The sequence below is a fragment of the Caloenas nicobarica genome, chromosome 3 (assembly GCF_036013445.1).
Source record: "Caloenas nicobarica isolate bCalNic1 chromosome 3, bCalNic1.hap1, whole genome shotgun sequence".
Lineage (NCBI taxonomy): Eukaryota > Metazoa > Chordata > Aves > Columbiformes > Columbidae > Caloenas > Caloenas nicobarica.
The window spans coordinates 75626873-75642063 of NC_088247.1; the positions used below are offsets into that span (position 1 = coordinate 75626873).

Sequence of the window (15191 nt, forward strand, 5' to 3'; positions counted from 1 at the left end):
ACACAAAAAAAAATCACTTCATCAGTCTAGCAATCGATTCAAAGCTTTACATAGGTGCCCTCAAATGCATTCAAAACACAGTACGTATACGTATGTTTTAAATTAAGAGTGTCTTCTGACAGAATTGCATCAAATTAAGTGAGTCAGTTAAACACTACCCTCTCCTCAATACAAATACCATTTTTAAATTCACTCATTCTGAAGCAGGTGCTGAAGCAGGTTTCCTGAGGTAGCAGCTGAAAGGACCCTGGTTCTGACTGAGCTATAGCAACCCTCTGAAAAATAAAAAAGAACCCCTCTGCACAGCGATCATGAAAACACATCTGTTTCACCAAAGAAAGCTCCTCTGCATTCCTGACACAACGTTAAGAGTTCAGAATAATGTTCTTTAGACATCAAAGTCAGACAAGCACAATTTTCAGAAGTACATTAAATAGTATTTATTGAGTTCACAATTTCAGGGGCAGAGCGATAATCTCAGTCCCAGCTATTCACACACTGTGGCACTGAGCCCTCATGTTCTTTCAGCCATTCAACAAATGAACAATAACATGGAACATCATCAAGAGGGAGTTTGAAAAAAAACAAAAACAAAACAACCACCTATACTTTCAGTTTGGAAAACAGGAAAAAACCTGAAGTCTTGTTCTCATTCACAAATACATTTGCCTTCTTGATTAAACATATATTTTTTTACAGAAGAACAGACTCATCCTCCTGATGTTTGGGAGAAGTTTTGGGATGGTTGATTTTAAAGAAAGAACTATGAAGAGCACTGAGAGCTTTTCCATACAAGCACAGTGACAGCTGGATGGCTAATGCAGACTTCGGACTGGAAAGAATTCCTCACAAGAGGGAGGGATGCTACCAAATATCCAGTTGGGAAGAGCCTGTCTTCTTGGGAAGCCTTTGTGTCTGGGACTGATTCTGTGGGTGCATATAGTCAACAGACTATCCTGCCTGTAAAATCTTATGGCAGAGGCTGGTTTCATTTTCACCATGGTGACCCTTCTGCATAGTAAGAAAAGGCATCACGCAATATACACAGATCCATATTTACAGAATAAATGGCAAAAGAGGAAATTAGACACAGTGACATTTATGTCCAGGCATTAACAAACAAGATCCCTTGTGTTGATTCAGGGATTATTCACAGTTCATTTAAGCAAGTCTTTTTCTCTGCACATGAGTTCTCTTGTTTTGCAAATGAGAGCCAGCAGGATGTCTCACTGTAAGAGACAGATGCTTGCTCTCCCCTAAACCATGGTCATGACCTTCAGAGATGCAGGTTGGAATCTCCTAATCTTCTTCTTTAGTGCCTTTGAAGCTTTGATGCGACAGATTCTGGGCACTGGGAGAAGAGGCCTGGAAGAGGCCTGGACAGTTCCCAGTTGTCTGACCGAACCTTCAGACCAGATCAGCTCACTTTCATCCCCCTCATCATAGTCAAGGGCAAGGCTGCTACTGTTACTACTGCCATCCGAATCGCTGTCACTGGACTCGCTGTCCCCGAAACGGTTAGCCGTGAAATCGCTGACCTCCCCTTCGCTGGTCTCTGCGATGGTGGAGTGAAAGAGGGAAGCACACTCTGCGGAGTACTCGGAGTGGTCGGACTCGCTTTTGGCATAAGCTCCATGGCGCTGGCTCTTGGAGCGAGCCCTCATGCTGACAGCGCGCAGGATACCTGCTCTCCTTGCTGGCTGCCTTGGTCCTCCCAGACCAAAGCTACCAGAGAGGCCGGCCAGGGGGGCCTTGGCAGAGATCTCCACTGTGGACTGCCACTTGCGCTGCTTTTTCTTGCTGGCTGTGTCTAGGCAAGCTGCTTCCAGGGAATGCAGTGCATTGGCAGAGGCTCTGTAGAGCTCTGGCCTAGATGGCGCGGTGGGGAGCCTCACCTGTGCAGGGAACAGGCTCGACTCTGAGCACGACCTGCCAGTCACATCACCGGAATACGAAGGTCTCTGCACGAGGCTCTTCGCTCCGTATGGTCTTTGGGGCTGATTCCACTCAGCAGGCAGCCTGGCAGCCCCATGGGACCCTCTCGCCTTCTCCAGGCACAAGGCTTGCTTCCCAGGCCGCAGGACCTTTTCACTGTTCCTCCTCTTTATCTTCACTGCCTTTGTTTTGGAGCTGGCAAACTTGACCCGGACTTGGTGGGATTCTGCAGGAACGAACTGTGCATGTACGAACTCACTCCGTGCCATTCGCTCATGACCCCCTGAGTCGGCTAATTTGGCATTGACACCCCTTTTGAGGGGCAGCTTTCTGGGTGGGATGGCTTTAGCGTTCCAGGTGCCCAGGCTGGAGTCCTCCTGGCACAGCTGCGAGGAGGATGAACTGCGCTCCACGCTGCTCTCCGTCGCTTCTGCCAGAGGAGAGCCCCTTGCTGCTGACTTGGCAGGATAACAACTATTCACAGCTGATGGCTCAGTGTCAGGGTGAGCGGACGGCTGGTTTTCATTCACACAGCGCACGGTTTCCTGCTGCTCGGCACATTCCCCCTCCGGCACCTCTCTCTGAAGCCTCCCTTCAGCTTTGTTACTTTCCAGAGAACCCGCTTGTTTTTCCAGCTGGCTACTGCCGCTGTTAATTTTCACTCCGCCGGTGCTGGGGGTTATGATGAGTCTCTGGTGCATTGTGGCTGGCTGGCTCTTTGTTGAAACCCGCTCACTGGCATCAGCCCGATTGTTCCCTTTGCATCTTGTCAGCTGCAGCAATTTATTGATGTAACCCCCTGGCCTGGCCTCAGCAGTTGGCCTAGTCCTAATCAAGCTGGGACCTGTCGTGCTAGGCATGGGTTTGTAGGGAGGAGCCTGGAGGTCTGCTTCTGGGGATGACCCTACCAGGGAGAAAAGGGGACTTTGTAAAGCCACCGCATGAAGGGGGCTTGGGTAAGGATACACATCAATGCCATTCTTGGAGACCAAGTCGTTCTGGAATTTGGGGTCCACACTGAGCAAGTGCATGTCTCTGGCATGGCACAGGGGCAACGCAGATTTGGCATCTGCCTCCTTCTGAAACCTAGTGTCTGCTGGAATGAGTCTTTCCAAGTCACCTACACAGTGGATGAAAATAAATAACCTAATTAAATCACAGACAATTATATTCAAACTGGCTTATGCTAAAAGAGCTATTTCAGAGGGATGTGCTAGCTTTTACTAAAATCAGTAGCATGAAGGAAGAAAATAGTTTCCTTCGAGATCACTGAATTACTTCAAGGCTTTTATTGACCTGAGCATAATGGAGAATCAAATGCTTTTTTAATGCAAATAATAAAAAAATGCTACTTGGATGAAAGTAAATCCATGCATATATAAAAATATTCTAGAACGTCACAGACTAACAGGAATCCAATCAACTAAACAAAACATGGGATTATTTTTATTTCTTAGCAAAGATAAAAAGTGAATCCAACAACAACAAAGCCTGAAGCTCAATGTCATGTAAAATTATCCAGTACAACAGACATGGTTATTGAATGCTTTGCCCCCAGGACAGGATAAAGTCTTCCTTCGGATATATGACTATAACTCAGAAATTCCCAAAATTTCCAGCATGCAGAGCCAGTGGTATTTTTTTTAAAGTGGTTATATTTGTATTCCAGCTTTTTTTCCAACCCTTTTATATCACGTGTCTTGGAAAAAGCTATAGAACTGAACGAGCTGCTTTAAGACGACTTAAGCAGACATTAGGTTATAGTGTTTCCTAACCTCTTAAATGCTGGAAGCTGTAGTTGTTTATTAATTTGCTTTAATAAGGCATTATTAGTAAACAGAAGCACTCATCTCACATGTAAGAGCCATTAAAACCCACGTGTCACATAGGCCAGAGAGTGATGTGATTCTACTTTTCCTTAAACCCAAATCCTATGAAACCTCCTAACTGGATCTCTCATTTCATTTGATAATAACATTACCAGTCTCATGCCTTTCTCAACTAAGCAACTTCTTAGAGTATTTAATTCCAGAAAGAAATATTCAGACCTTTATTAAAAGGTAGAAAACCGGGAATGCCATAATTCTATGTGTGGGTGTTTTTTTTTAAAGTAAACCCTAAGGACATAGAAGAATGGTCTAAAGAAGCTTAGAGAAAAAAAATGAAGAGTAACTGTTCAGGCATATGGGAGGCTCAGTCTCTGAAGATGGCATTTATGGCCACCAATTCAGAGCTTTTAAATCTTGGAGTACTGTCAAGATTGCTCTAAGTTACACTTGACTGTTGCACGCTCCTCTCAGGAGCATCTCCTGCGCACTGAGAGGACAGGCTGTGTTCTTGTGTGAAGCAAGGCTGTTCCATCCCGACAAGCCACCCGACAGAGTGCTATGGTGCTGTGTTAGCTCTGGTACCATGAGTACTGGAACCATCTGCAGTTAGCTGGGAGGTCTCTGTACAACAGTACAAACTTCAGTGCCAACAAATCCTCAGCTCACTGATTTCCTGGCTACTTCATGCTACCAGGAAACTCAATGATCAAATCCAACCACATATTTTACTTACGGTGACTATTTCTGACCTGTGACAGGAAGCTTTTCAAAGACTTCAACATTTAGCGTTGTCTGTAGCGTCCTACCTAAGGCACTTACAGACCTGCTACAGCAAAGGTTAGGGTGATGGTTCCTCAAACAATGTATTTTCATAATGAAAATTCTTTAGGAAATTGCTGGCAGCGTGTAGTGGTGCTCTCTTGTGCAAACAAACCAGGAAAGCATCAAAAGAATGCCTGTGGTGTCTCAGCAAGCTTTCTGCTTGCCACTGAAAGAAACGGCAATTAGTTTGTACCTGCAGTTACCTGTGGAGACAAGTTAAGGAGAGGAAAAGAGAAGACATTTATTCCCCTCTCCAAATGACGCTTTTCTGAAGTAACATCATGCCTCACTTCCTGCAATGTGGTCAACTTTGCAAGAATTACTTCTTCAAGAAACACTACTACCCCAATACTTATGTTTCTCACACTGAAGGAAATCAGTGATTGTAGCCAGGAAGACGGGAAGTGGTGGTGGAAAAAGGAAGAAGGGCTGAAGGAGGCCTGTAGCTTCACTCCCACACCACTACCTAACATCAGCTATCCCTTTTTCTGCTAGTCTATCTCCATATCCAAACCCCTGTAAAGCCTCTGTAAAGCCCCTGGAGTCTTAGCAAAGTGTTGCAGGGCAGGAAAGTTTCTGATAGAACAAGAAGTCTGTAATCTGAACACGGAAGCCACGGCTCATTAAGCTCAGCTTCATCCCCAGCATGTGAGAAGCCTTGAGAAGACTTTTCTTTTAAGCTAACACTTCAGGTATGTCTACACAGGTAGGTACAGAGCAGGTGGTCTGTGCTTCTGTTCCAAGCAAGCCAGAGGTGAGCTGCTCAGGTCCAGAAGCTGTGGGAATGACTCCAGAGTGATGCAGTGCTTGAAATTATGTTCCCTATGGCTTCCCTGTTTCTATAATGGAACCATCACACATCTGGTTGGGTCACCATATGAACAGCACTGACAAAAGGTTGCTCTGAGGCCATGGAAGGACCCAAAAGAAGTGATATGATGTCACTTCACAGACGGGTAAACAAGAGATGTGGAATATTAATGGACTTGTCCATTTTATCTAAAGGTATGATGCAAATTCATGGTTGATATACTATAAGGCACAGGACTGGTTCCTAGACAGTCAATTAACCTTTGGTATCTGTATTTCAAATACTGCATTTTTTCTGATTTCACAAGCAGGTAAACGAAGAAAAGTATCTGAACATTCATTACAATTTTCTCTCATGAACTTAAATATTCTTCCATTTCTAAATGGATACCTGCTTGTATTTACTATTGTTTAAAAGTATATGAGTATGGAGACAAGTGAAAGATGGAGAGTATACAGTTTGGCTCTACGGCTTCAATGAATTATCACTTTGTGTATTGAAAATGAATGCTATATATTGATTACACATTTGTATATTAGGTCATAGAAGTAATAACCAACACTCTGCCCCTCTGTTGAATGAGCATCCAGTTCTGCAGTTGATTACCTGTGGAAACCGGCCTCGGCCGGGACCTGGCAGGAGTCCCAGAAACATCTGTGGTAGCTGTTATCTGACATCCATTGCTGATGTAGGGTCCCTGCTGTTGGAAGCTGGTGGTGTGCACAGTAGTTTCATCTGCAGACTTGGGTCGGTAATCAAACACACTGAGCCTTGCTTTAGGGTGTTGAGAGCCCGGCAAGAGACTGGTGTGGGAGGAAGAGATGGATTCACTGTACACAGAGGTACAAGAATTGGAGAGTGAGCAAGAACCACCGTCACTCAGGTCATAGAAGCCTGCAGAGTTAAAAGAAATAGGAAGATATTTCTTATTTGCAGTAACTAAACATGCCCTGTAGAAGAAAAAAATCAGACAACAAAATAAATCTCCATTTGCTACGTGTCACAGGCCTAAATTTACGACCATTTATTTGGGTAACTTTAGCAGAGGTATGCTCTAATTCAACCACCTTTTATTGGGCTTCCTTATATTTACTTAGGGCCTGATCCAGCTTGGCACATACATGCATGCTGAGTTCTGAGGGTGGGATGAAGTGCAGCACCATCACGCCCAGTTCTTCACTGGAGAACGTCTTTGGAGACTATTATGCAACTGGTGTAAAACAGGGCCGTCTCACGCTGTTGTAACTTGTGCTAGGTGCATACAAGCACAGCCTGGCTGGGAAAGCAGGGTAAAACTAGCCTGTGATCAGAGCTGCCAAGTCTGTGATAGCTGGAATGCGTATGGGCAGAGAACGAAGGCTACCTTCCCTCTCCAGGTCTTGCAATCAATGCCAATTAATTATGGAAATATTAAAAAAGACTCTGTATAAATTCAAGATAGGAATTTTTGTTATTCCGCTCTATATAAAGGAAACAGAAAAGGAAGCTATTTCCTTTTGAACTGTATGTGCCTAAGCACACAACTGACCTTAAACACTCAACAGAAACTTGCACTTTTTACACATACTCTAAGTACCAGGCTGCAAATCTGTATGCTGTAAATAAAAAAAAGTTATTTTCTTGTCTCACTGAAGACTGAAGGCTTTTCAAAATTCTATTTAAAAAGTAGTATTCCCGGTGTCCCAGAACAGATAACAGAAATTGGTTTTAAAAGACATCCTAGCTATAAAAGTCTGCAGTACAGCTCTCTCTATGAATCAGACCAGAAACCTGAAACTCAATCTCTTTTTGTCCATGAGAGCTTTAGTCAACAAACTGTTGGGGTGGGTTTTCTCAGTGTCTTTTAATAGAGCCGTTTCATTTTCATATATATCAAATATTTATTTGGCCAGAGCACTGCAGTGCTAGTGACCTTCAAAGCCTTAGTGAGGTTCAGGACCCTTCTTGGATTCAAGCAGAGCACTGGCATGGATGCTAGTCTTCTTCACTTCTAGTAAGTACTCTAGCCACTTCGCCTGTGGTCATTCTGCATTGGACAAAGCAATTAACTAATAAAGGTGGCCCCTCCTCCTTCCATTTGTGGCTAAAATGTGCATTTTAAAATAGTAATAAAAAGAAAAAAACAAACAACAACAACAACAAAAATACTGTTTGAGTGAATAAGCATTTTTCCAACTAAATCAACTTAGCAGGAAGATTCCCCCCAGCTTTGTGAGCATCCCTGTGCCAGACAGCTACTCTTCAGCTCAGCCACAGGGCACAGTTTCCGACCAAACAATACAGTTTTGCTGAGCAGCTGACACCCTTCAGTTCTCCTCACACCACACCTCCGCAAATAAGCGACCAAGTGCACATTACCTGAGCTGGGCCGGCTGTCACTATCCAAGTATTCACTGGAGGTCTTACTGACGTCCAATTTCAGCTCACTTATTCGCTGGTCCAGCTGATCCAGGTGGCTTTTCAAGCCGACATCCTGTCTCCTCAAACGAGACTAATTCACAAGTCAAGGGAAGAAGGAGGAAATAAAGAATAGTCACAGTCAGAATCTCAGTGGCAACACATGAATTCAGGCCATCTGTGCTGGGCAGATTCTGCTCTCATTATGTGTTTTGCTTAGCTAGGGATTGCTGCAATTGGCTCTCTGTAACAAGACTGGCATAATAGACAAGTACAAAACATTCTGTTTCTCAGTATATACTGTCTTCTGCCTAGATGAACAAGTTCTCAAAACTTTTCATACTGAATATACTTATTTTAACCCTTGACTTTTTTGTTACACCTATGGCAGGAACTGTATCTCTAAAGAGGATGGCAATCTTTACATTAATTAACATATTAATATATGTGCTGCATTTTGCCATATACTGCCTCTGAGCAGAGGATGAGATAAAAGTCACTTGTCTGCATGAACTTTAAGATGCCGCTTGATGAAAAGAAACTGCTGTATGTAGAGGTACATTATTGCCACACAAAGTAAAGGCAGTATACTCATTTCTGTAAAACCCTGGGCTTGGATGATGCTTTCCTAGTTGAAAGGGTACACTGTGCAAATTGTGACATCTGCTTTGCTGAAAGTTTTCCTTGCATGTCTCATGGCTAGATACTTCCACACATTTTATGCAAGCAGAAGGTGACACTTGAATAGTGCTGTGAAAATGACTGTATTTAAAATAAATGGTGTCTCAAGCTTGTGAATAATCCATCAGAAGCCAGCAACAAGGTCCTTCGCCTACTGCAATCACTGACCAGGCTGATCTGAGGTAACAGCTCCCGCAGTTGCTCCCTCAGTATTTCTGCCGTCAACTTGGCTAGGCAGATGGGCAGGAGTGAGGTAACAGCCAAAGAACCACAGTTGGTTTCTGTCACAAACTTCTCACATGGCACTTGGCAAATTATCTAGGCCCAGTCGCTATTTAGGCAGCTTCTAATTATATCTCACCTCACCACCCATCCAACAGTACTTTACAGAAAGGTGGTCTCTTGAAGTTGGTTGTGAAGTTGTGTTCACAGCCCTTGAGGGGCAGGGTTTCTATTCAGTAATGGCCAGAAAAACATGACTAAGCTTCTTCTTTACATATGTGGCAGTTCTAGCAGCATTTCCAACCCCAAATATGAAAACCCCCCCCGCTAGGTTCCTCAAACTAATTAAAGTATCTGCAAAATTAAATGACATGCAGAAAATCAAAATCAGTATATACACATTTTCAACTCCACTTTCTTTGTGCTCAGATTATTCAGGTTTTAATATTTGCATTTTTAGGTTTCTCCATAGCTATAAACACTCAAAGCAAGGACAACTAAGATCCTAAAATAATCTGTAAATTATTAGAAACTGGGATTCAAGGAAAATCGAAAAAAAGACGTGTCTTGAGTCTCACAAGACAACTGTGACGGCTGGTGATGCTGCTGAGAAGAATAAAAATTTATTTCTAGCACGCTTTTAGAGAGAACTGGAGGAACATGTAAGACACAATAAATAAAGCCCCCTTTGTTAGTGTCACACATCTAGGAAGATTAGGCTCAAGAGGCTCATTATTGCTTCCTAGGAAAACCCATGGTCATTTTCCCTCTTCCTGTTTTACATAAACAAAAAGGAGGAACTGGATAATGAAGGAGATTTTCTATCCCATCTGAATGATGAGTGTATGACTTCCTCAGTACTTTTTTATTTCCTGTATCGTGAAAAAGCAAAACCATGCCATGCCTCCTTCAATCCCACCTCCTCAGAAAATTACAAAGCTTTGTTTTCACGGCTGGAATTAATTGCTTAATGATTAATGTTTTGCCAGCCAATCCCTCAGTCCGTGGTTTCTGATTAATGACAGAGAGGCCACAAGGCTCTCAGGTATTCAAAGATTATTTATTATACCTCCAGGTTCTGTCTGTGCTTTCACAGCATTTTAACCAACACACAAGATTTACATCATGATTTTTAACCCTTTTATGGTGTCTCACACCATTGAGTTTTCATGTTTCTGGCAGCCATCGTAGCTTTGATCTTTTAGTTAACTCCTCCTGCACTCCACAAGGAGAAGCATTCCTCAAACCATTTGGATAAGGACAACGTTTCCAGTGTGTTTGCTTGAGGTTGTTATTGCTCTAATAACTATGTTAAGCAGCACCCAGAACAATAAACCTTAAACACACTTTCTCAGTTCACAACATTAATTTTACATAAGACAAAACCTCGCAGGTTAAACCATCTGCTTGCTTTGGGCAACACATCTGTGAAGACTTCTGTACACTGCACAACGCCAGACCAGACTTTCCAAATCAACTTATACTATCAATGGGCTACAGTTTTTGAGAGCCACATCTGGGATATCATCATACCACTCACTTTCCAGAAGGAAGAACATGCTCTGAAAAGCAAGATCCTCTAAGTCAACACAAATTGGCAGCCCAGATCAAGGCACCAAAAGCCCCTGGTCATACTTGACTATTCTTCTCAACTATTAATCTCTTCAGTTGAAGGGGGTTTCACATTTATTGGTTGTAGATTAGCATGTGATAATTTTATTAATCCAATTGTATTTTGGAATGGAAAATATACAGCATTAATCTTCTCTAGTTTTACACATCTAAAATCTATTCACCCTTGGGTCTTTATGTAACTGATGGCGTAAAGCAGCCATTTTCAGAGGAAAATTAACCTTATCAATCCCAGACTCTTAGTCTAGAGTTAAGTGAATTCCTTCCGGAAGCACTTCTTTCAGTTGACAAAAACTTTAAGTTAGTTTAACATTAAAAATAACATATAAAATTCCTGGTTTAAAATATGTTTTCTTCCATTTAAAACTATCAAAAGGGGAAAAAAATCTATGCAAAATGCAGGGTACTGAGTGTGGGGGTTTTTTTCTCTTCAGTATGTGTCCCTGCTCACATTTTTATAACATCATAAGCCACCTGAAAGCTTACAAAACAAAATCACTGGATACAAATCAAACCAACTAATTTTTATAAATATATTCTCTGAGGAAATATCTGAGAAAATACTGGATGCTGTAGCCTTAGATATCAATCTACTTTGACAGTGAAAGTGTCATAGATTTCTTTCTTTGTATTTGCCTTCATTTGCATCTCTTCTTTTTCCTCTGTGTCACCAGGATGTAGTTTGGCCAAGAGACTATTTTAGCACCTTTGCGGTCATTGACAGTAGATGGCATCATTTAACACTGCCTCTCTTCTGCTACAGAGTTCATCCTGCCTGCAGCTGACGGAATTGCCCCTGGCCACCAAGAAAAGCCACTGGCTGAGGCAAAAAAAGGACATGACTGCTGGGGCATCAGAAAGCCTTCAGCCTTGCCGCCTACACCAGGCTGCTGGGAAGGCCAGCTGCCGGCTGTCGCCGGTACCTGCTGGTAAGGAAGAGACCAGGATGCCGAAGTGGCATCCAAACATGGTCCCTACAACACTTGGTGGCTCCGCTCCACCCATTCCCAGTAGTAGCACTTGACTTCTTAAGGGTACTGCCTCTGCTTTTCTGTTTCTCACCTTACCACCACAGGAGAAGCCTGGCTTCACTCTTTATCTGCCTTGTTTCCATTGCTGAGATGCCTTGAGCCAGCTCTGGCTGATACAGCTTCCCCATTTTATGTTGCAAGGACCAAACTTTTTATGGATTAAACCACAAACAAGCTAAAGCCCAGGGCTACAGCCCTACTTGAAACTTGGATTAAGATAGACTGCAAGGCAAAGCTACATTTACACTGTTAATGAGTTTCTCAATCTGAGAGCTTATAGAGTAGTGATCACATAATCTATCGTTCACAGGCCAAGAACAACAACGATGAAGACATGACACTCCCTGAGCAACGCTGTGCTTTGCATTTTCTGTCGTTTTTAGTTTTAACAACTTCCTGTGATCATGAACAGAATTTTCAAGGGTTTCAACTGTAATATGCTGCCCATGAGTCACCGAGTAACAGTTTTCAGCCTGTGGTCTCCAAGTTCCTAGGATCTGCAGACTACTTCTAGCAGGTCTGTGAAAAGCTTCTTTTCAACTGAGTTTACTTTGCTATTAAGCAGCTTCAAGGTATGCACCTCTTCTCAAATATATGCCTGCAATTTGCAAGGGGAAAAAAAACAATAAAGGTACCAGGTACACCAGTCTGAAAAGTCTCCAGCAGCGATGGGTCAACCAGATGAGCTTTGTATCACTACTTCAAGCATTCGCACAACTGCAGTCTTGCTGAAGAACCTGCCACTGGATTTATGTAGTTCTGAGTCACCCCTCTCAAGCTTTCTGAACACTTCCCTCCCAGGCACCCCCAGAAGACACATTTCCCATAATTGCACTGGCACCTACTGGTGAAATCCATCCATCTCTGGCGGTGTGCACACTATCATCCTCCCAAATTCCACATTTCTAAGGGCAGAAATTTAAGGTCCGCTTCTTCCATTTCAATGGCTAGTTTTTCCCATATCCTTGGAAAGTGTTGTAAGGTGCCAGTAAAGTCCTGACAAGATGATCCTCTATTTTCATATTTTATTTGAAAAATATATAAACAAGTGAGTAATTAAAGCACAACAGCTGACATGAAAAAAAGAACAGTCACTATGGTCAGAGGTCATTGGTTGTTTCTGTTAACCAAGTGGCCCCAGACAGGCAATCAATGTCTCTAATTCTTTCCTTTAGGTAAAAAAAAAAAAAAAAAAAAGAAAAAAAAAAGAAAATAAAGTAGAGCCATTAGTTAAGATTATCAATAACAGGTAATCAAGCGGCTGGCAATCCACTTGTCCTGCACTTTTTACTTTAATCAAGATATGCCCACTGCTGTGTTTTCACATGTGGTAGCTAGGTTTCCCTGAAGGTTAAAGCCAATTTTATTCCGAGATGCTGCCTGATAAAGCTGCTTCTGGGGAGCGAATAACCGTGCTGTTTTCACACCTGATTGATAACTGATGGCCAAGCCTTGCACCAGTTCAGGGAGGGAAAGGGCTCTGAATTAAGTCTGAGTTTACTGAAGTGTGTAATGGTCCCTACTAGAGATTAAAGCTCTTTACCCTTTGATTGTTGTTTCACCTATGAAGCTTGCTTCAGTCACAATTCAGAATTTATTTTTCCTTCTGTCACAAAAAACACGTGCAAGCAGCTGGTGTTAGACTTCAAATACGAGGCCTGGCGTTCAGTTATTTTTCTCTTTTGATCACACAATTCGTGGCAAGAACAAAGTACTCCTGGCCCAAAAACCCCTTCCTGGCAGATTGACTCCCACTGGCATACAGCTGCGTGGGCACACACCGGTGCGCACAGATCGGTGTAAGCACACACGCCCATACCAAACCTCTGAGCGCTGAGTCTATTTATGGCCATCTCACTCTGCGTGTCTTTTGATCTCCTATGCAAACGGCTCCCACAATGAAGAGCTGCGCGCTCGCACGCGTGATACAGGTATTACGGGAAGTTAATCATCTCCTACTCCTCGGCTCCGATGAATGAGCAATGCCGGGTAACAACTTCTCCTCGGCGCTCCTCCCGGCACAGAGCCCTTTGGCAACACTAGGCATTTTGGTTCAGTGCAAAGGCGCTCAGGTGAGCCCCACCCGAGGAAGAGAACCCACCGTTATCACGACGGGGACGGGCGCGGTGGCCGCAGCTCGCCCCAGCGACCCTCCCCGGGCCCTGCGGCTCTCACCTGCCCGCGGCGGGGAGCGGCCGCCGGCGGGGCGGGAGGAGCGGCAGGGGCCGCGGCTGCGGCGCCCTGCCCGCTCTCGGCCCCGACACGGCGCCGGCGGCTCCCACGGGGGAGCGGGGTGTCAGGCAGCGCGGCGCGGAGCGGCCCGGCAGCGCTCCCCTCCGCCCGCCCGCAGCACCGCGGGCAGCGGGACGCCCCGTCCCGTTCCGTTCCTTACCAGCTGCTCCTTCAGGGCGGTGAGGGTGGCCTCCAGCCGGTGCTCCTTGCTGTGGGCGGACAGGGGCTGCTCTGCTCCGCCCGCCGCCGGCCGCTGCGGCATGGCCAGGGCGGCCCGCACCAGCTCCCGCTGCTTCTCCCGCAGCACCTGGAGCTCCTGGAGGCCGGCCAGGGCCGCCTGCAGCCTCTCGCCCACCCGGCCGCGGTCCCAGCCGCCCGCCCGCGGGGCGCCCAGCAACATCGTCAAGGCTGGGCCGCGACCCCGGCCATGGCAGTGGGGCGGCGGGGAGGCGGCGGGGCTGCTCCCGCCCCGGGCCGTGCCTGCGGCGAGGGCCGCCCGCTCCGCGACTCGCACCGGAGCGAATGAAGCGGGGCCGCAGCGGCTCCTGCGGTTTTGGAGGAGAGGTGGGGACGGGGGAGGGAGGTTGAGAGGGAGGGAAGGGAAGCGGGCTGGAGCGCCGGGGCCACCTCTCGGGGTGGATACGCGCGGAGAGGAGCCGCCGCCCGTGCGCTCCCTCCGCCCCGCGCAGGGGCGGCTCCTGCCCGCCCCGGCCCCTGCCCTGGGGGCAGCCCTCGCCTCGGCCCCCGCCCCGGCGGCAAGAGGGGACGGGCTGCCCGCCCTCCTCCGGGAGGGACAGCAGCGGACGAGCCAGGACGCAGCGCCGGGGTGAGAGTGCCGGTCCCGGCCGGGAGCGAGCTCCGGGGATGCTGCGGAGACAGGAGCCGAGCCCGCCGTCGTGCTGCAGCCGCCTGCAAGTGAAAATAATGCGGGGATGTGGCGCGGTGAGCGCTCGCAGGTACAACACTTCCCTCACGAAAATGTGGGGCTTGTAACTCCATCCCTTCTCTTTGCTGGTGTTTCCTATCAGGCACAGCACTGGGACGACTCATCTTGCTCTCCAGAAACCAACCCACCTGGGCTATCTAGTTGCAGAAGTTTGCTTTCTCATACTGGATTTTGATTTCCACTTTGGAAGCAAGGCAGAGACCTGTTTGGTGAGGTCGAGGTGTGGCTCAGCCCGCCCCCCCCCCCAAAAAAAAAAAAAAGTAGCTAGCTTTAAATGGGACTTGAAAACACAGTTGGTCATGGAAATACAAAGTCATGGTGCCGTTGGTACCAATAAATGCCTGTATTTAAAGCTCCCAAGACAGGCAGCTGCAGCTTCTTAGGATGTAGTTCGTTAGCATGCAGCAAAGCCAGGATGTGTGGTCTGTAGTGATGGAGAGGGGGAGAAGAAGCCCTGATACCAGAAGTCTGGAGTGGAGACATTGGAGACCATGCTGACAGGAGACTAGTTTTCTGCTGCCTACGCTGAAATAGGAAGCATTTGGATCCCACAGATCCTGAAATCACTGTGTGCCACACTCAAGAGATTGAAAAAATTTCAGCAAGGGTGTATGATTCTCCATACAGTAGTGAGCACACACTCAACTCATCTG

The 15191-nt window shown here is 45.8% G+C and overlaps 1 protein-coding gene across 1 annotated transcript; it reads right to left on the minus strand.

Moving 5' to 3' along the window:
- Positions 1–455: 455 nt before the first annotated feature.
- Positions 456–14040, minus strand: DACT2 (dishevelled binding antagonist of beta catenin 2). Its single transcript, XM_065631597.1, has 4 exons — positions 13753–14040; positions 7756–7888; positions 6004–6291; positions 456–3055 (listed from the first exon to the last, which is right to left on the minus strand). The coding sequence occupies exons 1-4, from the start codon at positions 13990–13992 to the stop codon at positions 1257–1259; spliced, it is 2460 nt and encodes an 819-aa protein (XP_065487669.1). The 5' UTR covers positions 13993–14040; the 3' UTR covers positions 456–1256.
- Between the last annotated feature and the right edge of the window lie 1151 nt (positions 14041–15191).

Bases quoted from the DNA above. Each gene is read 5' to 3' on its own strand.
- DACT2 (XM_065631597.1), bottom strand. From the start codon at position 13,992: ATGTTGCTGGGCGCCCCGCGGGCGGGCGGCTGGGACCGCGGCCGGGTG. The intron at 7,889-13,752 runs GTAAGGAACGGA...CTTGTGAATTAG, and splicing joins CCGCCCTGAAGGAGCAGCTG to TCTCGTTTGAGGAGACAGGA. The intron at 3,056-6,003 runs GTAATCAACTGC...TCCACTGTGTAG, and splicing joins GCCGAGGCCGGTTTCCACAG to GTGACTTGGAAAGACTCATT.